The 26,706-nt window shown below is 51.6% G+C and overlaps 1 protein-coding gene across 1 annotated transcript; it reads left to right on the top strand.

Annotated features, from left to right (window-relative positions):
* Positions 1–1,273: 1,273 nt before the first annotated feature.
* On the top strand, positions 1,274–26,706 carry FZR1 (fizzy and cell division cycle 20 related 1). The gene is made up of 14 exons (XM_066566255.1): positions 1,274–1,387; positions 12,913–13,052; positions 13,422–13,547; positions 13,772–13,835; positions 15,016–15,143; positions 15,557–15,639; positions 16,070–16,253; positions 16,453–16,518; positions 16,908–17,010; positions 18,616–18,800; positions 20,161–20,394; positions 21,011–21,115; positions 22,261–22,353; positions 23,395–26,706. Exons 2-14 carry the CDS (start codon positions 12,984–12,986, stop codon positions 23,434–23,436), a joined length of 1,482 nt encoding a protein of 493 aa, XP_066422352.1. The 5' UTR covers positions 1,274–1,387; positions 12,913–12,983; the 3' UTR covers positions 23,437–26,706.

Here is a 26,706-nt window from a genome sequence, read left to right as displayed (position 1 = left end):
CCAGGGAATGGTGCCAAGGCTGCCAGAGCTCCAGGAGCTCCCAGGGCTGCTCAGGGTGGGGTTCTTGGGGTGGCTGTGCAGGCACAGGGGCTGCACTGATCATCCCTGTGGGTCCCTTCCAGCTCAGGATATTCTATGAATGATTCTGTTCCTTCTCAGGCCTGCAGCTATGAGCTGTTTCTTGTTGAAAATAACATACAAGGGAGCCTTAAAGAGAGACTTGATTATTATGGGAGGCTGAGCTGCATGATTGATAATCCAGGAGTCCAAGGTTAATATCAGGGATTGCATGCAGCTCGCTGCATTGCTGCAGTAGGGCCAGAATGGGTGGCTGTGCTGTGAAGGGTAACAATGAGATGGTCACTGGGGTCACCAGAGCATGGACAGTCTGGGGGGAGGAACCCCTCTGCCCCCCAACAGGCACCCCGGGCCCCCAGCACCAGCCCCTCTGTGGGCATGGGCAGGAACTGGGGGGTTCCAGCAGCGCTGAGAAGGGCACAGAGCCAAGAGTCCTCCTGCAGCACCTGCCCCGGCTCCTCCCAGGCCATGTGGGGCTGAGCAGCAACCCCTGCCCCAGTGCCCTCCCAAGAGGGGGTGGACACACAACTGGCTTTCCCCACTGACCCCACAACTCTCTGGGAAGAGCAACGGGGATCAGAGAGCAGGAATGGGGGAGGCACAGACACTCTGTGGGGTCGTGGGGGGTCCTACACTGAGTCACAGACAATCTCTGGGGGGCACAGGAATCCCACCCCCTCTGGAGGGGCGAGGAACAACCCCCAGAACCCAAGAGGCCCTCCAAGGACCTGACAGCCCCCTTAAGGACCCAATAACCTCCCCCAGAGACCCAAGAACCCCTTCAGGGACCAAGAAACTCCCACTAAGGAGCCCCCCAAAGACCCAAGCACCCTGTTAAGGACTCAGGGACATGGTGAGTCCCTTCCCGGGATCAAGACGCGCTCCTAAGAGCCCCTCAAGGACCAAGAGAATTCCCTCAAGCACCCAAGAACACACACACACACACCCAGCGACCGAAGGAACTCTCTAAGGCCCCAAGAGGTGCCCCCAAGGGGCTCCTTAAGGACTCCAAGGGCCCCTCAGAGCCCCAGCAGTGCGGGCCCGGTGCCCTCCCGGGAGGGACACACAAACACCGGGGCCGGCCATGACGTCATGTCCCGGCTGTGACGTCAGCGGGGCCGTTGCCATGGCGCCGCGCGCCGCCGCTTCCTGTGTGTGTTCGAAGTGGCGGGCGGGGCGCGCTCCCGTCGTGCCCCGCGCGGGGGCGGGGGCGGCCGCCATGTTGTGGAGCGGCGGGGCCGGCGGGTGCTGACGGAGGAGGCGGAGCTGGGCCGGGCCGGGCCGGCTGGTGGCACCGGCACCGGGGCAGGTACGGCCGGGGCAGCGCCCGGGGCACCGTGCGGAGCATGGCACGGCGAGGCGGGGGGCCTGCGGCAGGCTTGGGTGCCGCACTTTCCTCCGAGGGCACGGGCCTGTGGGCCGGGCCGGGCCGGGCTGGGCTGTGCGGAGGGGCCGGGCCGGGCCGGGCCGGGCGGGGCTGTGGGTGCCGTGGGTGCCTTGTCTCCTTTAGTCCCTTTCTCCTTCCCTCTGTTCCTCGGCAGCCGGTGACCGAGCAGCCCCGCTTCTCCCTCCCCGCCCGTTGCGGCGGGGATGGGCCCTGTCTGTGCCGGTTCCTGCGGGCCCAGGCGGGCTGTGCCCCGTCACGGCGGGGCCGGTAAGCCCCAACGCTCCGGTGTGTTTGGTAACGGGCATCCCGCACCTGCAGCCGGGGCCGGGGCTGGGGCTGTGCAAAGCACCTGGAAGCTCACGGTGTGAGCCCTTCGCTCGGTCCGTGTGCCCTCGACCGCTGGGGAAAGACGCAAAAAACCAGAGCTTGGATTAACTCTGGGTTCTTGATCAAGTTGATAACACAAACGGTAACAGAGATTTCAGTGGGGTGGATCTGCCAAGCAGCAGCAGAAACTTTGGCCAGCAGTCTGTTGTTTACATACAGCTCGGCGGATGTACCCCTGCCCACCCGATGGCTCTGGGATCTGAGGGAGCTCGTTATCCCTGTGTGTTTCGTCAGGGTGTTTGTAACCTGTTGTTGGCATTTTGCACGTGGGATTTGTATGCAGGATCAGCCTGAGCTGAAGGTCCACAGGTGGTGAGAAGGTTCTGCTGGGGCAGGGAGGTTTGTCAGGTCACATTGGTGTCACCTCGGGAAGGTATTGTTGGGCTATGAGCAACAAAACCTCACTGCAGAGTTCTAGAACCTGAAGGAGCCGACAAAAAAGATGGAGAGACTCTGTACAAGAGCCTGGAGGGACAGGAGAAGAGGGAATGGCTTCCCACTTAGAGAAGGCAGGGTTAGATGGGATATTGGGCAGGAATTGTTCCCTGTGAGGGTGGGCAGGCCCTGGCACAGGGTGCCCAGAGCAGCTGGGGCTGCCCCTGCATCCTTGGCAGTGCCCAAGGCCAGGCTGGACAGGGCTTGGAGCACCCTGGGACAGTGGGAGGTGTCCCTGCCATGGTAGGGGGTGGAAGGAGATGAGGTTTAAGGTGCCTTCAAGCCCAAACCATTGTGGGGTTCTATAATTTTGTATTAGTCTGATTTTGTTTTTTTTTATTATTATAATTAATACAAAAGCAGAGTTTTCTGGGGCTGTTGACTGAGGCTGTCATGTTTTGTAAATTCTATGGTTTATTTTTGAAGTTTGTCCAGGGGCACCGTTGCATCTTCAGTATCTTAGGTGTTATGATGAAGCAGAGTTTTGGGTGCCTGACCTTTCAGTGAAGCTCCGAGGACAGGGCTGCTGGTGAATTTTTAATCTTTGCTTATAGTGCACTGACTTCTCCTTTACTGGAAGCCTTACCAGAGTGTGTATCTATAAATCTGCTGCTTTCAGCTGTCTTTACCCACTTGGATGTACAAGATAATTGGATAACTGTCTTCTGTGGATTTTTTTCAAGGGAAACTGAATGTTATTAAAGTCAGTAGCCATATGAAAAATGTGCTTAGACCAAGAATTGAAACTACTAAACATAAGCAAGCAAAAAGCCCTAAAGGTTCTGTAAGTTGTTATAAAATGCAGACTCTGTAGCCTTTTTTTGTCCTTTTTTCTGCTCATAAGTCAGTCCTCTTTGAGTCTGGAGTGACCAACATGTAAAAACTTATTAAAAAACTTCTAAGGACCCTGTGTCCCTAAGATCCAAGTACTTCACTCTGTCCATCCCCACTTCCTTTTTATCAGCCCCCCCCCAGGTTCCTGTGCCCAGTGCTGTTTAACTCATCCATCAGTGGTTGGATGAAGGGGTTGGTGCCTCCTGAGCTGCTGACACAGAGCAAGAGCAGTGGCCAATCCTCCCCAAAGCTGTGCAGCCCTGCAGAGGGGCCTGGACAGGCTGGAGAGGTGGGCAGGAAGGAACTGTCAGAACTTCAGCAAGGGCAGGGGCAGGATCCTCCATCTGGGGAGGAGTAAGCCCAGTCCAGGCTGGGGCTGACCTGCTGGGGACCAGCTGCAGAGAGCCCTGGGTGTCCTGGTGAACCACAGACTGTGTCCTGGGGCCAAGGCCAGGGAGATCCTGCTGTGCATTGGGAATGGCATTGACAGCAGGCTGAGGGAGCTGATCCTGCCCCTCTGCTTGGCCCTGCTGAGGCAAATCTGGAGTGCTGTGTCCAGTTCTGGCAGGAGGGACGTGGAGCTCCTGGAGAAGGTCCAGTGAATGCTGCAGAGATGCTGAAGGGACTGGAGCATCTCTCTCTTCAGGAAAGGCTCAGTGAGCTGTGTCTGTTCAGCCTTGAGAGGGGACCTCAGCCCTCATCCTCTCTCTCAGTGTCCACAGGGAGGGCTCAGAGTAGAGAGCAGCCTCTGCTCCGTGGGGCCTAGCAATGGGACAAGAGGAAGGGGCAGGAACTCATACCCAGGAAGTTCCACCTGAATGTGAGGAAGAACTTCCCTGTGCAGTGACTGAGCATTGGAACAGGCTGCCCAGGGAAGGAGTGCAGTCTCCCTCACTGGAGATATTCCAGAAATGTCAGGACACAATCCTGTGCTGTGTGTTCAGGGATGACCCTGTTTAAGCAGAGAGGTGGGACCAGATGATCACTGTGTTCCTTCCAACCTGTCCCACCCTGTGATTGCCTGTAACACTGGGATATGCAGGGCAGTGGTGGAGTCCCCATCCCTGCAGGGATTTAACAGACGTGGATCTGGCACCTGGGGCATGGTTAGTGGTGGCCTTGACAGTGCTGGGGGAACAGCTGGACTCTGGTCTTAGAGGGCTTTTCCAACCTAAATGAGTCTTAGAATCTACACAGGATAATTAAATAAGTCAGTGTCTTCTAGGTGATTACCAAAATAGGTGTCATTATATACTGGTTGAAAGCAGAACCTTTCTTTTTCCTGTCTGTCCAGTGACTTGTACAAAACGTGTTTGTGTGGGGAAAACACCCTCCCGGTGAGGGTGGAAACAGAAGTGCTGTGGCTGTAACTGGCCCTCTGTGGAGGCCAGCAACTACCCAGATCTCAGCTCCTGTATCTAAGGGGAGTTCTGGAGGCCAGGGAGTGTGAACTGTGGCGTTTGATCGGGCCCTGCCTCGTTTGGCACTGGTTATGTCCTGGACTGAGATGAAATCTCAAAGCAGAACATTGTAAGATTTGTACATGTCCTTTCCTTGGCAAGAAGTACCTTGGGGAAATCATACCCAGCCCCTTCCCCAGTGCAGGAATGAGCCTGCAGAAGGAATGGGGTCCTGGGCTGTGCTGCCTGAGCACATGGGGACCAGCAGGAGCCTCTTCCATTGGCAAATGGGAGCAGTAGAACTTGCTCAGCACTTGGTGTTTCTCAGGCAAGACCTGCAGGAGCTGAACCTGCTCTTCACCCCAGCCCTTGTAGCATCCCCAGCCAGGTGACAGCCAGCACAGCCCAGGGCTGCAGGTGCTGCTTCACCAGGTGCCTTGGCCAATTACTGCATCTCTGAAACAGGAGTGTTCCTGCTGCTGCCTCTTGTTTGTTTTCCTTTTGTAGCAGATAAAGCTCTTTAAGGAGACTTCCTGTTAATTAGGGGCCTTTTGGCCCACGGGCAAGAGGTGCCATCAAAGTGACCCTGTGTGTTGTGCTTTGTTTCCCAGTGCAAGGCTTCCTGTGCTGCTGAGGGCTTCATGCTGCATTTTGTATTCCCTGGGAACAAGTGTGTCCCTCTTATTTACAGAGTATCATGGTGAAAAGGTGAAATAATCACTACCTGCAAGCAATAAAATAGAGGCTTAATAGTGGTGATTTTCTGAGAAATCCCCTGCTGAGTGCGTGGTTGTCATGTCTGCTTGGATAAGCTCTGCACTGCCAAGAGACAATGCTACGCTGCAGTGGGATGTGTATTGAATGAAAACGTCGTTTATGAAGGTAAAATAACAACCCTATAATTCTCCTGACTTACTAAAAACTGGCTGAGGCAAATTTGGAACCCCTCAGTGAGGGGCCTGGCTGCTGTGTGGCTGCATTGGTGGGGCAGCTGCTGCTTCTGATTGCTGTAGTTGCCATCACTTGTATTTGAGTTTTAGTTGAAAGGTTGAAAATAGCCTGGTCTTTGGAGTACAGACTTGACTATCATCTTCACTTTTTTTTTCCTTTAGTTATGGAGAAAAAAGGGATTTAGAAAGAACATCTGTGCTGAAAGCAATGGTGATACCTGAACATCATCTGTGTGAGAGGCAGCAAGTCATGTTCCTGGTGGGCTTTCTGCAGTGTCCTCTTCGAGGAGCACTTGCATTTAAGAGCAAGTGTTGTGTATACAAAAATCCTGGTGTAAACCTTTTGGGCTTTTAATGGTTTATTGAGAAGATTTATTGGACATTAGGAAGAAATTGTTCCTTGTGAGGGTGGGGAGGCCCTGGCACAGGCTGCCCAGAGCAGCTGTGGCTGGATCCCTGGGAGTGTCCAAGGTCAGGTTGGCTGGGGCTTGGAGCAACCTGAGGTAGTGGAAGGTGTCCCTGCTCGTGGCAGGGGGTGAAAGAAGATGAGGTTCAAGGTGCCTTCAAGCCCAAACCATTCTGGGATTCTGTGATTAGGGCTGCCAGTGTTTATCTTTGCTAAAGGCCCTTCCAAAGACAGAGATTTTGCTGTTTCCTGAAGGTCTTAGAACCCTGAGTTTCTGCTGGCTCGTGATAGTCCAGGCCACAAGCAGAGCTCTGTGTCATGAGCATTGCATCCTTGGCTCCTGCAGGCTTCCTGCAGCCTTGGTCATCAGAGTGCCCTAAATGTTTGTGGTTTGCCAGTCAGAGTTTCTCTGTCATTGTGGTGGGATTGTGCATCACTTTGGGATGGTGGATGTGAAGCTTTACCTCAGCTTCTGAAGTTGTCATGGAGGGCCGTGGGAAGACTTGAAGCTTGTCTGTGAGTGCAGGTGGAGGTACAGAAGGTCAAATGTTTGTCACCTCTGATCTGGATTGCAGGTTGGGCCCGTGCCTGTGAGGAAAGGGGAGTATTTTCTGCCTGTGAGGAAGGAGAGATGTTTTCTGCTATGGGAAGTGAAGGGAGGCACAGATCACTGTGCATTTCACTTACATCTCCAGCTTCTGTACTCCTGTTCCAGACTGGGTGGCTGAGTGCAGGCAGGATGTGCACTCAGTGTTTGGCTCTGCCCTTGAACCACTGTGCCTTCAAATGAAACTGGAGTTCAGTTTTTGTGTATTGCTGGTCACTAAGAGCTGGCACTTTTGGAACAGGGGCACTGTAAGACTGATGGCAGTGAGTGCATAAATGTGTTTCTGAGTGCCCAGGGCAGGAGGTGCTCAGCAAGATGCTTTGGAAAGGCAGAAAAATGGGGAATTTTGCAGGACCTTCAGTGAAGAGCAGTCACCTATCTCCTGTGCTCTGAAGAATACTGCTGTGGTGTGATGGCTCTTGCCATAGTCCAGCATCCTGGGTTTTGGTGGAGTATTGCATCTTCAGGAGTGTGAGGACTAATGGTGAAGATCCCATCTGACACCATAACACTGGAGTAATTTTTTACTTGTCATTAGTGTGATTTCTGTTGTACAAAGCTGTGAATGTGCTTCTCTGATGAGGGCAAGGTGGCAGAAGTTGTAGTTTGTTTTGAAATAAAGCTTTAGATGCTCCCATTGCATAGGGGTAAATGGCTGATTTTATAAATGCTTCTCACACTATACCCTAGTAAATTTCTGGGTAACAAATTATGTCCTTGTAACTTTAAAAAGGTAAATACTGGTAAAACACACAACTTTAACTTTTGGTGCTCTTGCTGATTTGAAAGGAGGCCAGTTCCTGAAAAGGTGTGCATGGTTGGTGTAATGTTCCTGTGGGTTAAATGTGGACAAGCTCTGCTTGAGCTTGGCCAAGCACAGAGTATTTTGCTCATTCCCAAAGGCTGTCCTGTGAAGTCTTGGCATGAATGCATTCCTAATAGTCTTGACTATTACACAGCTAAAACCTATGGCCTGGCTTTTTTTGTTGGTGGTATTTTTAACTCTTTTCCCTTACTGCTTGTTCAAAAACCTGTAAAGGAATCTATAACTGGTAGTAGTCTGCAGTAGTCCAGGTTGAGGAGGAGGAGATGCTTACTGAACCAGCCAAAACCATCAACCCTTTGGGGCCAAGTTAGGTTTTTTGTGTGATGTGGTCAGTACCTGAAGCTGGCATGAGGGCCAGGACACTGCAGCTGCCAGGGATGGAGGAACTGCCACTTCTGCTGCCAGCTGAGGGCTTTGCCTTATTGATTTGCAAGTATTGTGATCAGGTTTAGTCAAATCAAAAGAAGATTAAAATTTTGGAGTTGGGGAAGGAGGACGTCCAGGTTTGATTTTAAGCCCTGCTGGTGATAACTTGGAGGACTAAGTACTTGTGTAATTTTCTCCTTAGCAAATGATGGGGCTATTCCAGAGATCTTGGAAACATTCAACACCTGAGTAGTGATGTGTTTTTACCTTAAAGCCTCTGCCATTTAATACAGGCCCAAAGAGCAGGCAGCATCTCTGGGTGTGGGCAGGCACCTGCTGACTATAAATTTGGGGTCTATTTAAGACTCACTAGTAAGAAAAGCTCCAGGCAACTTTTTTCAGATCTGAAATGCTTCAAAATAAAGCATCAACATAACATTGATGGTATTGAAGTTACCAAGGCATCCTTTACCCCCCTCCTTTGGCCCTGTGTAAATTAGGAAATATATTCAGCTTTACATCTGCATTTACATTTACATCCTGTCTTTGGTATTCCAAGTCTCTCACTTTCATCAGCACTTCTTGTGTTAAACACTTACCCACCCAAATACCTTCCAGAAGAGAAGGCAGATGAACAATTTCTGGAATAAAAAAGGGTCAGGAATCATCCAGCTCTTGAACTGCTTGAGCAGAGCATGTCTGAATTGACAGAACCAACCTGCATCTCTTACACTTCCTTCAGTGTGTGCTGGAGAATCCAAACAGGTACAGCCTGCCTCAAACCACAGAAATAATTTTGCAAAATTACTGCCCTTGTTTCCCTGCCAGGCCTGGTGTTCTGCATGCTGGCTTATTAAAAACATGCCATACCAAGAAAAAACACTTTGTGTTTGAATGCATGAAGGTTGGGTCAATAAAAAGAACAAAAGGCACTTGTTCAGCACTGTAACTCTGCCTGTAAGTATTGTTCTGAAGGTAATGAGCTGTGAGAGAATCCAGCCAATTCAGAGACAGGACAGACGGTGCATGACAAACATAAAGTCAGAATACAAATTCTTCTCATGGGATCCAAACCCTTCCACCAAATCCCACCTTTCTTCTCCAAGCATAAACTGCATAATTAGTGACAAAATAGTGTCTGAAGAATATGTAACACATGTAGCTCCTCAAGATCTTTTATTTCTTCAACTTAAAGGGAGCCTCAAGCCCACACATCATTGGCTTGCAGAATCATTCAGTCTGGAAAAGCCCTCTAACATCAACTCAAAGCATCCCCCCAGCATTGCCAAGACCGCCACTAAGCCGTGTCCCCAAGTGCCACATCCACGCAGCTGTTAAGTCCCTGCAGGGATGGGGATTCCACCACTGCCCTGAGCAGCCTGTGCCAGTGTTGGATCATGCTTTCCATGAAGAAATTCCTCCTGATGTCCCACCTAAACCTCCCCTAGCACAGCTTGAGGCTGTTTGCTCCTGTCCTGTCCCTTGTTCCCTGGGAGCACAGCCTGGCCCCCACCTGGCTGCACTCTCCTGTCAAGGAGTTGTGGAGAGCAAGAATGTCTCCCCTGAACCTCTTTTTTCTCCAGGCTGAGCTTCCCTGCAGCTGTTCCTGGTGCTCCAGCCCCTTCCCCAGCTCCATTCTTCTCCAGACATGTTCCAGCCCTCTTATGAGAGGCTCAGAACTGTCGCCAGGATTTGAGTGGGGCCTCAGCAGTGCCCAGCACATGGGGATGGTCACTGCCCTGGTCCTGCTGGCCACACTGTGCCTCATACAGGCCATGACCATTGGCTGCCTTGCCCACCTGGGCACACACCAGGTCATGTTGAGCAGCTGTCACCAACACCCCCAAGTCCTTCTGGCAAAGCCTTTTGTACCAGATTTGGGGGAAATGGACTCACTTCCACTCACTTCCCATGGACAAATTTAGAGACAGCAAGAGCATACCACAAACCAGAGGTGCTGCTTGCTCCCTGGGCTTGTTAGTGGCACAAGTTTTGGGGTAAGAACATGTCACTGTTCAGGTGCTGAACATTCACTGCTGTGTTCTGCCTCTGCAGTCTCTCTGTTGAGCAATCTGTGCTGTGTTTCTGAGTGAAAGTTGTAGGTGAAATTTGGGCAGATGGGAACTGGAAAGCTTGATAGTCAAATGTGTTTCAGATGCAGAATTTAAAATGTCTCTTTGCTGTGTAACTGGATCTGGATCTCACGAATACTGTGCTGAGCCATTTTGGGAGAACACTTAAATGTGTGGTGTTCCCTGGCTGATCACGCTCCTCGTGTGGGTTCTGCAGGCTGAGCTCTCTTACTCATGGTGTTAAAACAACAACACCCCAAAAAAAGAAAAGGGGGGAGGGGGCATTTTGTTGAACTGTTTCATTTGAGACACACATTTGGTAGCTTGTGGGTCGGTGAGGGTGGTGGTAAGTAAACTTCAAAACGAGGGAGAGTGTTTGATATGGCATGCACTAATTTTTATTTTCTAAATCTGCTTTATTAATAGCATCACAGACTTTTCTAACTTTTCACTGCAATTATGTCGTCTCTGACTCTGCTTCATTTGGTGGAAGCTGATCTCTGTTAAATTTGGGAGCTTTCTCCAGTTTTGACGCTGAAAGAACATATGGGAGTAATGTGTTAAATTAAAAAAGAGAAAAGCTTGGGGGAGGAGGTGGTAGAGGTAAGCAGGTGTGATCAGAACCAGCTTGGCACTGTCTATTTCAGGGATGCTCCTGTAAAAGTGTTGGCATTCTTAATGTTAAGGAAGAAAAGCATTTTAGCATTTGTAAAAAGTCCAAGTTTTGGTACTGAAAAATGGCATGGCTCAAAGAACCACAGGATCTCCTGAGCTGGAAGGGACCCACAGGGATCATTGATCCCAGCCCCATCCCTGCACAGGCACCCCAAGAACCCCACCCTGAGCAGCCCTGGGAGCTCCTGGAGCTCTGGCAGCCTTGGCACCATTCCCTGGGGAGCCTGGGCAGTGCCCAGCAGCCTCGGGGGGCAGAACCTTGCCCTGAGCTCCATGCCAAGGCCTGGCCCAGCTCCAGCCCTTGCTGGGCTCCTGTCCCTGTCCCAGAGCAGAGCTCAGCCCCTGCCCCTGTGCCTGCCCTGGGCAGGAGCTGCAGCCCCCAGGAGCCTCCCCTCAGTCTCCTGGGCTCCAGCTGAACCAGCCAAGTGCCCTCAGCTGCTCCTCAGCCCTTCCCCAGCTCCGTGTCCCTCCTTTGGCCACTCTCCAACAGCTTTGGCTCCTTCTGATCTCGTGGTGCCCAAAGTGCCCCCAGCACTGGAGGTGAGGCTGCCCCAGGGCAGAGCAGAGTGGGACAATCCCTCCCTGGGCCTGGTGCCCCCAGCACAGGGTGGCCCTTGGGGCTGCCAGGGCCCAGCAGTGACTCAGATCCAACTTGCCCCTGACCAGGACCCCCAGGGCCCTTCCCACGGCGCTGCTCTCCAGCCTCTCATTCCCAGTCTGTCCCTGCAGCCAGGGCTGCCCCATCCCAGGGCAGGATCCAACACTTGCCCTGTTAAACACCACACGGCTGGGGATTTCCCAGTCCTCACATTTGTCAGGGTCTCTCTGTGTGGCCTCTCTGCCCTTGAGAATGTCAGCAGTTCCTCCCGGGCAAACCTACTCAGGACCTTCCAGTCCTGCCCCCAAGTCACTTACAAAGACATTTGAGAGAACTGGCCCTAAGGTGGAGCCCTTGGAACCCCAGTGGTCACCACCTTGATGTCCCCCCATTTCCTGTAACTTTCTGAGGTGCAGGGCCATCAGCTCTGCAGTGTGGAGTCTGTGTGCTTTGCCTTGTTTTCAAGCTTATTTCACAGAGTATTGTAAAAGTTCATCACATCTTACTGAACTGCAGCGTGTACTGCTGGACCCCTTGCAGCTTGGTGACTTGCCCTGAGTTTTTAACTGTTAAGCCCTGGGCAGGTCTGTGGCTCCTGGAGGCAGCTTTTTCCCAGGAGGGAGTGGGAGGCAGTGCAGGGCTGTCCCTGAGTGGGGCACTGTGCAGCTGCTCCCTGGGCAGCCTCCTCCCAGCACAGCTTTGTGTGCAGTTGCCTCCGAGATTCTACCACAAGTTTGTATCTTGAGGCGCCTCCATTTGTGTAGCTGGGACTCTGGCCAGGTGCCATAAATGTTTATGCAATAACAGGAATGAAAATCTCTTTATGTTCTGCACAGCCTCCAGATGCCTGTGTGTTGTGGGAATTTGCTTATGTGTTAGCTGTACCTTTGCCTTTGGACGTGTTTATCTTGGGTTGAAAGACCAACTTGACCAATCTCCTCTGGTGTTTTTGTGCCCATGTCAGCTGTGGACAAGGCACACAAGGTGTGTGATGGGTAAGGCTGGACCCTGGGGGTGCTGCTCTCTGCCCTTGGGGCTTGGCAGGGGTTGTGACTGTGTATTCTCACACAAGTGTCAGCTCATCTATTTTTTATTGATGCACATGTTAATTTACCAGGCAAATCTCAACTATGAAGCAGCTCTGTCCTAAAATGTATGCTTAAAATATGTGCTTAAATGATGTTAATGTTGCTTATAGACTGTATAGCTGTATGAGTGAGCAAGCTTTGTGCCAGCCAGGAGGAGTATTTGGGATAGTGCAGGCATCAGACATGGAATGTTCACTGGACTACTAGATGCCTAGTGTGCCTAGTGTGTTTCTCCAGTGGGTGGTGTTAAAAGTCTGCAGTACTTCTGACATGGCTAAAAGCATCCCACCTTCAGCACTGCTCCTGTACCCCTTACCTGAGCAGTGGGATCACAGAATCTCACAGTGTTTTGGGTTGGAAATGACTTAAAACCCATCTCATTCCACCCCCTGCCATGGGCAGGGACACCTTCAGTACACCAGGTTGCTCCAAGCCCAGTGCAACCTGGCCTTGAACACTTTTATGAATAGGGCAGCCACACATCTCTGTGCAGCTGGTGCCAGTGCCTGGACAGGACAGGCTGCAGGTTCCTGGAATCTTCATGCCCTTGTTCTGAAGGGTTGCCAAACTCTGCTGCAGGGCCCGGGGGCAATCCCTGCTCCAGGTGGGGTGGGGACTGGCTGAGATCCTGTCAGACACAAAATACCGGCTGCCTGCATTCTTCAGTGTCACACAAGTTTGGCACCAATGCTCTGGATAGGAAAAGTAGTCTCAAGTTCAAAGAACAGGCTTAGGAGACTTTGGGGAGGCTGTTTCAGCAGGGAAGAGTGTAACATTTTTCTGTTCTCTCCTGTCTGTTGCAGCACACTAGTTACTGCTTGGACTTCACAAACATAAATTCCTGAGCCGGCTGATCTCTCCAGCCACTTCCACCATGGATCAGGACTATGAGAGACGTCTCCTACGCCAAATCAACATACAGAACGAGAACACAATGCCTTGTGTGAGTACAGATGGGCTCAGGCTCACTGTTATGTTGACTGTCTCACTTGTGACTGTTTTCCTTGAGCTTTTGAAAGACCTGGCACCTCCTCAAAGCAAACCACAGTCTTTTGTTGTGTTGTGAGCAGGTGTGAACTCCTCAGCTGTTCTATGAATACCCAAATAGCTTCACTTAAAGAGAGCTTTTGAATATATAACCTCAGTTCAGGTTGCAAAAAGGGGTGAAGATATTTTTGTGGAGTTCAGTAATACCTTTTTAATACATAATCTCAGCAAGTACACGTGTAACATAAACAATTGAGGCCTAACAAACTAACCAACTCTAAGGCTTGACAAGAGTAAGTTCAGTGTCTTTTTTTCTTTAATTCAGGTAGCAGAGATGAGAAGAACCTTGACACCTTCCAATTCTCCAATGTCTTCTCCTAGTAAGCATGGTGACAGATTCATTCCCTCAAGAGCTGGGGCCAACTGGAGCATCAACTTCCACAGAATAAATGTAAGTTTTGCTCCCTTCTCCTACAGCTCAGCCTTGGAACCGAGGAAGTGGTACTTTTGTTTTGGCTGGCATGATTGTTCTGCTTACCTTCTGCACCATGCTCTTCTGCAGCCCCAGAAGAGTTCCACTGAGTGTGTGTCCTCAAACCCTATGCTCCCTGCAGTTGCTATTTCACCATATACCCTGAGGTTTCTGTATGGTGATGGCATGTTTCTCCATTTCAGGAAAATGAAAAATCACCAAGCCAAAACAGAAAAGCAAAAGATGCTACATCAGACACTGGCAAAGGTGAGACCACCCTTCTACTGCTTGGCAGTGCCCAGAGCTCTGACTGCAAACTGCTGGGGAAGTTAAGGCCATGCTGGCACTTTCATGCTTATGCCAAAACTCATGCTGGTGTTTTGGGAAATGCCCACATCATGAGTGAGTACCAGCTCACTGCTTTTGATGGGTGTCTGGATGCAAGAGGCTGTCTCTATGCCTTGGTTTATTGTGTCATGAAATCACTTTCCTGCTGGAGTGGAAGGAGGGGAAACTTGCTACTAACCTTGATTTTAAATGGGGGCCTAGGCTTATTAAGAGACTCTGTGAGAGTACAAGTTGTGGAATCCTGTAGCAGACCCCAGGGAGCTGGCGAGAGCTCCATGGAGGATTGAGACTTAACAGTAGGAGCTGCTGAGTCATGATGAGGCAGCAAAATAAGCTCCTGTCTCCAACCCCTCGCCCCTTAGCCTTATCTCTGTAACCTCATAGGCCATTCTCCCTGACCCTTACTATTGGACAAGTTTGGATCCCCCTATACCCTATAAAAAGGGGCTGGTTTAGCCCATTCGACAGAAGAAGAGCTGTCGCTGGAACCCTTCACAGAGCCCCCAATAAACCATCGCTGTAGAACACCAGGACCTCTCCTTCTCCTCTCTCGCATCTGCTTCTGCCTCAGCCAAAGGAGCCCTAGCGAGCAAGCAAAGAGCTGAAATCCTAAGAGAGCTGAGAATCACTCAAGAGCTGACAATCACTGAGCTCGCTACGGGTGTCGTGCGGCGCCGGCTGCGAGCTGACTGGGCATTCAGGCACTCTGTCTCCCAGAGGGACTGAGCTGTCCGCACTCCCTTGCATCACTCGGTGATAAGGCCAAGATCGAGGCCTTATTATGGAATCCCAGGCTGGTTTGGGCTGGAAGGGACCTCAAAGCCTATCTCCTTCCACCCCCTGCCATGGCAGGGACACATTCCACTGTCCCAGGCATCCAGCCCTGCCCTCTGGCAGTGAGAAACCATTCCCCCTTGTCCTGTCCCTCCAGGCCCTGTCCCAAGTCCCTCTCCAGCTCTCCTGGAGCTCCTTTAGGTACTGGAAGGGGCTCTAAGGTCTTCCTGGAGCCTTCCCTTCTCCAGGTCAGGCACACATGATCCTGATACTCCCTGCTGTTCCTGCTCTGAGCTCTCTGCTCAGTGCCTGTTTGCATTTACAGATGGCCTTGCCTACTCTGCCTTGCTGAAGAATGAACTCTTGGGAGCAGGGATCGAGAAGGTGCAGGACCCCCAGACAGAGGACAGGAGGCTGCAGCCATCCACCCCAGAGAAGAAATCTCTCTTCACTGTGAGTTGGTTACTTGCATTAGCACCAGTGGAGGTTGTGTGTGGGGCACAAGAACCAGAGCACAGGGCTCTGCCAGGCTGCTCGTGCAGTGAGTTGGTGTTGTGGCTTGGCTGAGATAAGCTGTTGAGAACAAATGTGGTGGCCTGCAAAGGGAACCTGAGTGTGCAGCAAGCAGTGTGCTTCCTGTGTTTGTGCTGGCAGGAAAGCTGTGTGAGCCAAGATTTTTGGACAGTGTGGTGAGTGGCCAAATCAGGCTTTTGGACTTGGAGCATTGCTGGGGGGTTTTGTATGGTTTTGGAGCACCTGGGAAAGGAAAAACTGTGTGTTGGAATTAGCTTGGCACCAGTGCATGTTGGGAGTGATGCCCAGGCCTCGGGCATGCCAGGGTCCTCACGAGGTGTTTCTTTATGCAGTACTCACTCAGCACAAAACGCTCCAGCCCGGATGATGGCAATGAGGTCTCACCCTATTCCCTGTCTCCTGTCAGCAACAAAAGGTAACACTGATCCTCTGCAAACTAAAAGAAGGGAAGAGCTGGGATAGAGGGGACAGAGGGTGCAGTGAGGTTCTCTAGGACTTCTGCCTAAAGCTCTAAAATAAATGTGAATTGGGTTTGGAAATCTGGAGAGATAGTAAATAAAACAGTCAAGTTCTAAGAATTTCTTCAGGTGCCCAACCTGTCTATGTGCTTGACATGTCTTGGTCAGCTCTCAGTAATCAGTTTACCTTTCTGCTTCATAGCTCCTTTGTAGAAGCAGAACCTAATTCCTTCCAATCTTGCTGTTGAAAAAGGGTTGTACAGCCTTTTTGTCTGCATTTCTATAGAAACCTCAGAGTGCTCTATAAAGAGTGGCTGCACCTGTGCCTCCCATCTGCTATGATGTGCAGATTCCTGTAGTTGTTTTTTTATCTGTTTTTGTAAACAGTCAGAAGCTGCTAAGATCACCTCGAAAACCAACTCGGAAAATCTCCAAGATTCCTTTCAAAGTGCTGGATGCCCCAGAGCTGCAGGACGACTTCTACCTGAACCTGGTGGACTGGTCCTCTCTTAATGTCCTCAGCGTTGGCCTTGGGACTTGTGTTTACCTGTGGAGTGCTTGTACGAGTCAGGTAAATGGTCATGAGTGTCTGAAGATTGAATTGCCCGTTGATGTAGGGTTTTTCCAGGGTTTTTCCAGCATTCCAGGGCTATGGAATGTGCTGTGTGAGGGCTTCAGCACTTGTCACGCTCTATCCCAAGCACAGCTCTGGTTTGTGGGACAGCCAGTGTGACAAAGCCACGTTCCTTACCCCATTCCTCTCTCTGAAGGTAACGCGGCTGTGTGACCTCTCTGTGGAAGGCGATTCCGTGACATCCGTGGGCTGGTCAGAGCGGGTCAGTATGACACTGTCAGCAGGGACAGCTGACACATGGGTCACACAGTCATTGTCATCATAGCTGTAGTTAGCTCCTTGAGCTGGTTTTTTTCTGCTAAAAGGGAGGGGATGGAGAGCAGCCTCTTGTATCTTGAGGTTCTCCAGGCGTTGCTAAGAGGAGTGGGAGGGAGAAAGAGCCAGTTTGCTTCTTCAGCTCTTGACAATAAAATGTTACAATAAATATATTCCAGACAGGCTGCTTGGGCCTCTCAGTAGGGAAAAACATGTCAAATGGAAGAACTCTGGATGCTTTCCATCTCATGGGATTTATGTCAAGTCTTCTCCTCAACTTTCAGTTTTCTGACTGTACTTCCTGGCTGTGCTGATCCTGGCTCTCTGTTTGTGCAGGGAAACTTGGTGGCCGTTGGCACTCACAAGGGCTTTGTACAGATCTGGGATGCAGCTGCAGGAAAGAAGCTCTCCATGCTGGAGGGACACACAGCCAGAGTTGGTAAGGAGTGGGGATGCAGAGGGCTCTGAGGGGTCACTTCTTCCTGATGGAACTTTGGTAGCCAGGGATCTGCTGGAAATAGAGAACTCAGAGTACCAGCATTAATATTTATCCCCTGCTGTCCTCTTGAGCAGGTTCAAAATATTATCATCTCATAACTCTGGTGTTCTGATCTCGGTGTGATGGTGGTTGGGTGTTGCAGCAGGTGTTTCCTCCTTGCTTGAGGCTTTTTGGGTTTGGTTACAACATCTCTTCACTGCTGCTGGCTTCCAGTTTCCAGCTCTGCTGGCAGCTTCACACTGAGATTTCCAGTTCCCTTTTTTGGAGGGCTGTTTTTTTCTACTCAGAGATGTTGTGAATATAAGCTCTGGGGCGAGATTTGGGAAATCCATGCACATTCCAAAATGTTTCTGTGCTTTACTGCACTGTGATGTGAGGTTGGTAATACCTGCAGTCAGTCTGTTCAGGGAACCTCTATTTGTGCCCTGATCCTAGGACTCCAGAGAAGGATGTAAGGGAGGTCTGTAAGGAGTGGTTTGAGGTTTGTTAGCATTTTTTGGTTTTAAACCCTGGCAGCTCTGATGGCTGCATTTTGCTTACCAACTGCTGCAGGACTGGAAGGGTTGGACTTGATAATGTGGCCAGCAGGACCAAGGCAGTGACCATCCCTCTGTGCTGAGCACTGCTGAGGTCCCCCCTCAAATCTTGGAGTCAGTTTTAGATCTCTCACAACAAGAAAGACATTGAGGGGCTGGAACATGTCCATAGAAGGGAACAGAGCTGGGGAAGAGACTGAAGCACCAAAAGCAACCAAGGCAGCTGGAGGGGCTCAACATGGAGAAAAGGAGGCTCAGGGGGACCTTCTGGCTCTGCACAACTTCCTGACAGGAGGGTGGAGCCCGGTGGGGGTTGGGCTGTGCTCCCAGGGATGAGAGGGTGTGCCCTCAAGCTGTGCTAGAGGAGGTTAAGATTAGATACTGGGACAATTTCTTCACAGAAAGGGTTGCAAATCATGGGATCTGGCTGCCTCAGACAGTGCTGGAGTCATCATGCCTGAAAAGTGTTTAAAGGTCATGGGGATGTGACACTCAAGGACATGGTTTGGTGGTGAACGTGGCAGTGGTGTGTCACAGACATCTTTTAAGGAAAATCCTTCTCAGGATTTTTCCTCCTGAGAAGTTGGGAGGACTCAGGAACAAAATGTAAACAATGGTTATCTGTTGCTGTGGAATGCAACAGGTGGATCTGTGATTGGTCCATGTTGGATGTTTGTAATAAATGGCCAATCACAGCCCAGCTGGCTCAGACAGAGAGCTGAGCCACAAACCTTTGTTTTCATTCTTTGCTATTCTATTCTTAGCTAGCCTTCTGATGAAATCCTTTCTTCTATTCTTTTAGTACAGTTTTAATGTAATATATATCATAAAATAATAAATCAAGCCTTCTGAAACATGGAGTCAGATCCTCGCCTCTTCCCTCATCCAAGAACCCCTGTGAACACCATCACAGTGGTGCTGAGTTGAGGGTTGGACTTGGTGACCTCAGAGGTGTTCTGCAGCCTCAGTGGCTCCTAGAGCAGCCTCTGGAGCTCTGTCCCTGCTGCAGGTGCCCTGGCGTGGAACGCGGACCAGCTGTCGTCCGGGAGCCGGGACAGGATGATCCTGCAGCGCGACATCCGCACCCCGCCCCTGCAGTCGGAGCGCCGGCTCCAGGGACACAGGCAGGAGGTCTGTGGGCTCAAATGGTCCACGGACCACCAGCTCCTGGCCTCTGGAGGGAATGATAATAAGGTACATTCCTTCCAGGGGGTCATGGGAAATGTCACACCCCTTTCTTTCTAGGGCAAGGGGAAATGTTGTCAGGTTGGACGTTATTATATCACTGGAGGTGTTCAAGGCCAGGCTGGACAGGATGTGCAGCTACCTGGTCTAGTGGAAGGTGTTCCTGCCCATTGCAGGGCATGGAACTAGATGGGCTTTGAGGTCCCCTCCAACCCAAAGTATTGTATGATTCTATGATTAGGGAAAAATTTCTTCACTGAAAGAGTGGTTAAGCATTGGAACAGGCTGCCCAGGGCAGTGGGGGAGTTGCTATTCCTGGAAGTGTTCAAAAAACAAGTGGATATGCAATATGGTTTACTGGGCACGTTGGGATTAGGTCAAAGGTTGGACTCGATCTTAAAGGTCCTTTCCAACCTTAATGGTTCAGTGATTCTTTAAGGATGTTTGGCCTCTCTGAAAAGGACTTTTGTTTTGGTTGTTGGACCATGACCAAATATAAATCATGCTAAGCTTCTACTCAGTCTTCTCTTCCTAATAAAATGAAAAAGGCAAATTTAATTTTGCTTCTGTATTTGGCTAATTAAATCTCTAGCTTGGCTCAGGGGGTTGAGTTCAACAAAGCCACTGCTAAGCTGCCCTTCCTGGCTTTGTTTGGGTAGTGTATGGTCACGTTTGTTGCAGTAATGTTTGTATGCAGCAGGAATCTGAGGTAGAGCTCTGTGAGTTCTCATACCTGTAGTGCAGGCTTGCAGCTCACTGAGCACCATATGGGAGAAGCATCTGTCAGAAGAAAGCAGGTTCCAAGCCCTTTGGAGCGGGTTGCTAGGTAGGAATGTGCCCAGTGCCTGTGTGACAGCATGGTTGGACCGAGTTCCTCCTGCTCAGAATAACTCCTAATGAGCTGAGCAGATTCCTGGATGTGTTCTGGAATGATACAGCCAGAAAGACAACAGCAGGGTCTGAGGCCCCCTTCAGTGATGCTGTTTCTTTAGATTTATTCCCTTATCTTAGGGCCTGTTCCTGCCACATGGCTTGGGGTTAGGACAGCTCCTCAGCTGAGTGTGGTGTCAGGGTGGTTGTGACTGCCCCATCCCTGGAAGTGTTCAAGGCCAGGTTGGATGGGGCTAAGAGCAACCTGGTCTGCTAAAGGGTGTCTCTGCCCTTGGCAGGGATTTGAACTAAATGAGCTTGAACCAACCCAAGCCATTCCATGATTCTGTGAAGTGCAGAGTGGAGCTGTGCATGTCTGAGCAGAGCTATGGGAAATCAGCTTGTTGCCCAGCTACCCTCATCAGTCCCGTTGTGCCTCGTGGGTGTAGTGGACACATGGCTGAGGCACAGGTTTGATCATGTCTCTTCTCTCTGCCAGCTCCTTGTCTGGAATCACTCCAGCCTGAGTCCCGTCCAGCAATACACAGAGCACCTGGCAGCAGTCAAAGCCATCGCCTGGTCCCCACACCAGCACGGGCTGCTGGCCTCGGGGGGGGGCACAGCCGACCGCTGCATCCGCTTCTGGAACACGCTGACGGGGCAGCCCCTGCAGTGCATCGACACCGGCTCCCAGGTGTGCAACCTGGCCTGGTCCAAACACGCCAACGAGCTGGTGAGTCCTTCCCTGTGCTGGGGAGCGTGGGGAGCATGAGCCAGGTGTGCCCGGGTGGTCAAGGAGGCCAAGGGCATCCCAGCTTGTACCAGCAAGGGTGTGGCCAGCAGGACCAGGGCAGTGACTGCCCCCCTGTTCTGGGCACTGCTGAGGCACCTCAGGTGCTGGGGTCCCTCACAACAAGAAAACACGTCAAGTTTTGGGCCCCTCACAACAAGATAGACGGTGAGGGGCTGGAGCATGTCTGGAGAAGGGAACAGAGCTGGGGAAGGGGCTGGAGTACAGATCTATTGAGGAGCAGCTGAGGGGCTCCAGCCTGGAAAGAAAGAGGCTCAGGGGGCACCTTCTCTTCCTCTGACAGGAGGGTGGAGCCAGGTGGAATTAAGGCTCTTCTTCCAGGTAACAAGTGACAGCACAAGAAGAAATGGCCTCAAGTTGCACCAGGAGAGGTTTAGATTGGCTATTGGGAAAATTTTTTCATGATGGTCAGGCCTGGAATGGGCTGCCCAGAGCAGTGGTGTAGTCTGTAGACTGTTGGACTTTATGATCTTGGAGGTCTTTTCCAGCCTTAACAATTGCATGATTCTACGATTCATGTTCCCCTCTCCCCTTTCAGGTTAGCACCCACGGATACTCCCAGAACCAGATCCTCGTCTGGAAATACCCCTCGCTAACTCAAGTAGCAAAGCTCACAGGGCACTCTTATCGAGTCCTGTACCTGGTGAGTGATGGCCGTGGCTCTGGCTGCTCACCTGGCTGTAGGTGTGCCCAGCTGGCACCCAAAGCAGCAGTGCCAGTGGCACCATAAGTTGCCTGGGCGGGAATGTGAACGCTCCCCATGAGCACTGCAAAACTCTGACACATTTCCGTGCCTGCAAGGGACACTTGGATTTGCTGCTATGGAAATGTGAGGCTTTGTTAATGATAGTAAAGCCTGCCAAACTCTCCTGAGGAAACATCTGAGTTTTCTTCTAAGAAAATGCTTTTGAGCCTAGAGAAGAGAAGGCTCCAGGAGACCTTTCAGTGCCTCAGAGGCTCCAGGAGACCTGTAGAGGGACTTTGGAAAAGGATCTGGAATAGCAGGACAAGGGGGGAATGGCTTCAGACTCCCACAGGGCAGGGTTAGATGGGATATTGGGCAGAAATTCTTCCTGTGAGGGTGGGCAGGCCCTGGCACAGGTTGCCCAGAGCAGCTGGGGCTGCCCCTGGATCCCTGGTAGTGTCCAAGGCCAGGCTGGACAGGGCTTGGAGCAACCTGGGATAGTGGAAGGGAGCAGAATGAGATGTGCTTTAAGGTCCCTTCCAACCCAAAGCATTCTGGGATTCTGTGATTTTATGAAACACAAGCTTCTCTCCTTGCTCCCAGAAGACTTTCACACCTCTTCACTGATGACTGCTGCCCAGGGAATTCAACATTTGTTGCGGGTAATCCTGATCCATCTCATATCTGCTGTTACTGTTACATGGGGGTGTCAGCAGTTCATGATGGAGCTGACAAATGCTGATAATGTTTTGGGAGGTAGATCCCAATGTAAGCAACCAATACAGCCAGAAAATCCAGTCATATCATCTTTGTGCCTTCAGGCAGGTTGATAATCCTGGGAGGAACAGCCTCAGTTACACATGGCTTGGATTTCTTAACACAAATATTCTTTCCACAACACTCCCCCCATGTGTTCCACAGCTGCACCATAAGGTGCCAGGGCCCAAATTGCACCTGAGGCTGCATGAGGCACCTGAAAGTGGAGGTAGCTGGCTTCTCACCATGAGTAGGAAGGACAGTTAAATCTCTCCTGCATTCCAACTAAGTCTTGTTTTCAGCCTCAAAAATGTGACAGGTGCTAAAGGTTGTTGTCTTGTCCTTAGGCAATGTCCCCTGATGGGGAGGCCATTGTCACAGGAGCTGGAGACGAAACCTTACGCTTCTGGAACGTCTTCAGTAAAACTCGCTCGACAAAGGTAAGGCCAGGCATGGGGGCTGCTGCCTGGGGCAGCTCAGGCCACACTGGCTCTGCTCTGCTGCCTCCTCCCTGATCCCTTCCTGCAGATCAAGGGCTGGGGCAGTGAAGGATTCAACTTTGCTGAGATTTAAGTAAAAGGTTGCCCTTTGTGCCCAAGGCTGGTGTGACACAACATCCCTCTCTAGGCTGGTCCAGGGCTGCTGAGCAGAGCAGAGCAGCTGAGCCCTCGAGTGACAGCAGGCTGGGAGAGCTGGGGGTGTCCAGCTGAAGAAGAGAAGGTTCCAGGGAGACCTTACAGCTCCTTTTAGTGCCTAATAAAGGGGCTCCAGGAGAGCTGGAGAGGGACTTCGCACCAGGGCCTGGAGGGACAGGACAAGGGGAAATGGCTTCCCAGTGCCAGAGGACAGGGTTAGATGGGATATTGGGAAGGAATTGTTACCTGTGAGGATGGAGAGGCCCCTGCACAATTTTCCTAGAGCAGCTGTGGCTGCCCCTGGATCCCTGGAAGATCCAAGGCGAGGTTGGATAGGACTTGGAGCAGCCCATGGCAGAGGGTGCAAGGAGATGAATTTTAAGGCCCCTTGAGGCCCAAACCATTCTGTGATTCCATGATTATCCCCTGCCTCTTTACAAAACTGCTTAAAATGGGGGTTTGGATGAAAATGGGATCATGGATTCTGCCAGTGACAACTTGGCATCACCAAAAGCAGATTGTGTCTGATGCTCTGAGAACTTTCTTGGATCCCTGGCAGAGGGAATTTGGAGGAGGGGTCTGGGACAAGCTGGCATTGATCCTGGGGGTCTCCCAGTTCTTGCCATCTCTGGGGTACACCTGCCTGCAGAGCTCTGGGAATGGCACTCTGGTCAGCTGCACACATGTTACCATTTGGAAGAAACCCATGGGAATATTTATGGTGTTGGACTTTGATTTGTGAGCTGGAATCATGCCCTGAGCTAGAGATACCAGGTTAAAACCAAACCAACCCAGAAGCATGTGGACTAACAGCTATTTACCCCCTGCTTTGTGTTCCCTTGTCAGGAGTCTGTATCTGTGCTCAACCTCTTCACCAGGATACGATAAACCCCCTCCCTGTGCCCCGGGAACCTACAGCCTGACATTCCAGGATCAGACCACTCCCTCGGCGTGCATGGACCTCCGGAGCCCAGCCAAGGGGAGAGAGAGCTGTGGGACTGCAGGAGGACCCAGCTCATTAAATATGTGCTTGTGACCCACAGGGCTGGGCAGTATTTGGGATGGGGTGGGGAGGGGAGGGAACTGCCAAAGGTTATTGGATTCATCCTTCATAAAGGGAAACGGGTACAAGAGCAATGTTAACCCTGCATCCTCCGCCCTTCGGGATGGTGCTGGGGAGGACTCGTGTGACATGGACCATTGAGACTGGACCGAGGCCATCCCACTGCCATGGTGTGCCTCCTGCGAGAGAGGAGCATATCCTTGCTGCTGTGGGAAGGGGTTTGACGTGCTGCTCTGTGTCCCAGAGTGCCATCTCTGGAGGCAGGAGCCAGCCAGGCTGCTCCGGTACAGCTGGTGCGAGGGGCACAGCTCCAGGCTGGGCATCTAAGGGCTTTGTTCATAGCCTGGTATCCCCATTCCAGGAAGAAACTGGAGAACTGCCTATTTTCCTTTTTTTCTTTATTTTTCCCCCCAGACAGGTACTGTAGTACTTGACATGATCATTCCATAAGACAGCTTGATTTTTTGGGCATGCTTGACAGCTGCCTCCGAACAAATACACTTTGTGGCTCTAGACTTTGGAGGAGACTTGAAAAAACTTCACCTCTAAGGGAGCAGATTCGTGAAGTTCTTCAGTTGCTGTTTCATCTTCTGGGCTGATCCTGGGAGTTACCAGAGAGCAGAAGCAAGGACTTTATAAAAAAAGAAACCCACCCAACCACCTGTGCATGTGGAGCTTCCTTTGGTGCTGCTGTGTGGGTGCCTTGCTCTGGAGTCTCCATGAGGCCAAAAGCAGTTGGGATGTGTTTGAGAAAAAAAATAAATCCTAAAGATCTGATTTTTGGGGTGAGCAGGGCCTCTTCTGGCTGGAAGAGGGGTTCTCCTGAAGCAGGGCTGCAGTGTTGCTTTTTTGTTATCTCCAAGTCCCACACAGGGCCCTGCTCTTGAGTTTTGGTGTGTGGTTTGGGGTTTTTAGGTTGTGTGGGACGAGAGTTCTGGCTGGTGTTGGAGCCCATGGGGTGTATCACAAATGCTCTGTGTGTGTGTGTGTGTTTGTGGTGCTTTTAATTTAAGAGAAGCTGTCAGGTGCACAGCCTGTTCCATCTGACCTGTGCCTGTGCCTGCCTTGCCCAGGCCCTGCCTGCCTCCTTGCCCTCTCTGAGTGTTGCTTCCTGTTCCCCTGTGGAATTCCCTGGCTGTGTATATAGACTTGTCTTCTCTCTGTAGATTGCATAGGTAATGCTTTCCCTTTCTTTTTTTTTTTTTCCTTTGTTGTTTTGTCTGCTCTCCCTTCTTTCCCTAAAACCAGGTGGTAGGAATATGATTGCCTGTCCCCAGTCCCACCAGTATCCTTAGGGTGAGCCAAGGTGTGAGAAGGCCAGTGCAGCCTGGACCACGTGTGCCACCATGCCCATGCCTGATCAGGCTGCTGGTGCTGTGCCTGTGTCACACACACTGGCAGTCACTGGTGAGGAGCTGGTGCTGGGATCAGGCTGCTGGTGCTGTGCCTGTGTCACACACACTGGCAGTCACTGGTGAGGAGCTGGTGCTGGGATCAGGCTGCTGGTGCTGTGCCTGTGTCACACACACTGGCAGTCACTGGTGAGGAGCTGGTGCTGGGATCAGGCTGCTGGTGCTGTGCCTGTGTCACACACACTGGCAGTCACTGGTGAGGAGCTGGTGCTGGGATCAGGCTGCTGGTGCTGTGCCTGTGTCACACACACTGGCAGTCACTGGTGAGGAGCTGGTGCTGGGATCAGGCTGCTGGTGCTGTGCCTGTGTCACACACACTGGCAGTCACTGGTGAGGAGCTGGTGCTGGGAGCCCCCTGCCAGCTCCGAGTCTCCCAGGCCCACAGGCCACTTTGTCATCTCACAGTCTCACTTGCCACCAAAATGAAATTATCATGGAGTTTCTGAAACACTGTTTAAGTGCAACTGCTTTAGTGTAGCTCTGGCCAGGGGATGTGAGGCATGGTTTGAAGTCACCCCCAGGCCTGTCTTGTGTTGTTTGTTCCACTTGTGGGCTCTGTTCCACATCACTGTGGGTTGGGAGCACCCGAAAGCACCCAGGAGGTGTTAAATTGAGTTGGATCATTCAGTTGAGGAGTGGGTTTGAAGTAAAGGGTCATCTGCAGGAAGAGATGGTCTGTTGTGGGTGTCATCAACTGGGGAAAGGGCCGTTCAGGGGGGCTGGGGAGGCTGGTGGCTGTGCTGTGGATTTTCCTGTTGTGGATTGCCTCCTACTAAATAGCACTGTGCAGACCCCCAGGACACACTGCCTTCTCCTCTGGCAGGGTGGACGTGCTTGGGCTGGGGGCACACAGGAGGGCTCAGCCCATTCTGGAGTAGGAGGGAGCAGGGCACCCAGCTGGGGTGTATGGTGAGTGTGGTGATGTTTGGGTTCCCCAGCGCCCTGGGACTCCACAGGAGTGGAATTGCCTCTCCCCCTGTGATGGGGGAACTTCCTCGAGGAGTCCCAGAAGATGCTGGGGGGAGTGGCAGTGCTGTGGGGTGGGCAGTGCCAGGTGGGCACTGCAGCCACTGCCCAGTGCTCCCAGCTGCACAGCAGGGGTAGCTCCTCATTGCTCTGTCCCCCGCCATTGTCCCTTCTTGCCAAGGACTTTCCCAAGCTGCATCTTGTGTCTACATCTCGCTTTTCTGTCTGCCTTGGGAGAAGGTTGGCTCGTGGTGGCTTCTCTTACTGCACTTGGCAGGGGGGCTGGTGCTTGCCAGGCCAGGGTTAGTGATTGCCAGGCCAGGGCTGTTGTGTGGCCACACGTGTTGGTGACAGAGCATGGCAGGAACAGGCTGCTCACCCTGACCTCACTGTCAGCCCGGTACCGCCACCTTCTCTGCCTTGCTGCCAGGCAGGAGCTCCCAGTTGTATCCGTGTGCAGGTGGGTTTGTGCAAGTGTCTCAGGGTGTTACTGTCACTGTCACCTGCTGCTCAAGAGAGAAAAGGGCAGAGCCGAGGTGGTGTGTCAGTGTGTGTGACCCGTGGGCACTGGCTCGGGCACAGGGTCCTCCCAGAGCTGGGTGACAGTCTGTGGCGTCATTGTATCCCAGGTGTCATGTGATGGAAAACAAACATGGAGCACGCTGTAACTTTTTCATGTAAAGCAATTGAACTGTCATTAAACAGGTTATGAATTTA

Source organism: Molothrus aeneus, chromosome 27, assembly GCF_037042795.1.
Source record: "Molothrus aeneus isolate 106 chromosome 27, BPBGC_Maene_1.0, whole genome shotgun sequence".
NCBI classification, from domain to species: domain Eukaryota; kingdom Metazoa; phylum Chordata; class Aves; order Passeriformes; family Icteridae; genus Molothrus; species Molothrus aeneus.
The sequence above is the reverse complement of the archived record's forward strand: the minus strand, read 5'-3'. Positions and strand labels throughout refer to the sequence as shown.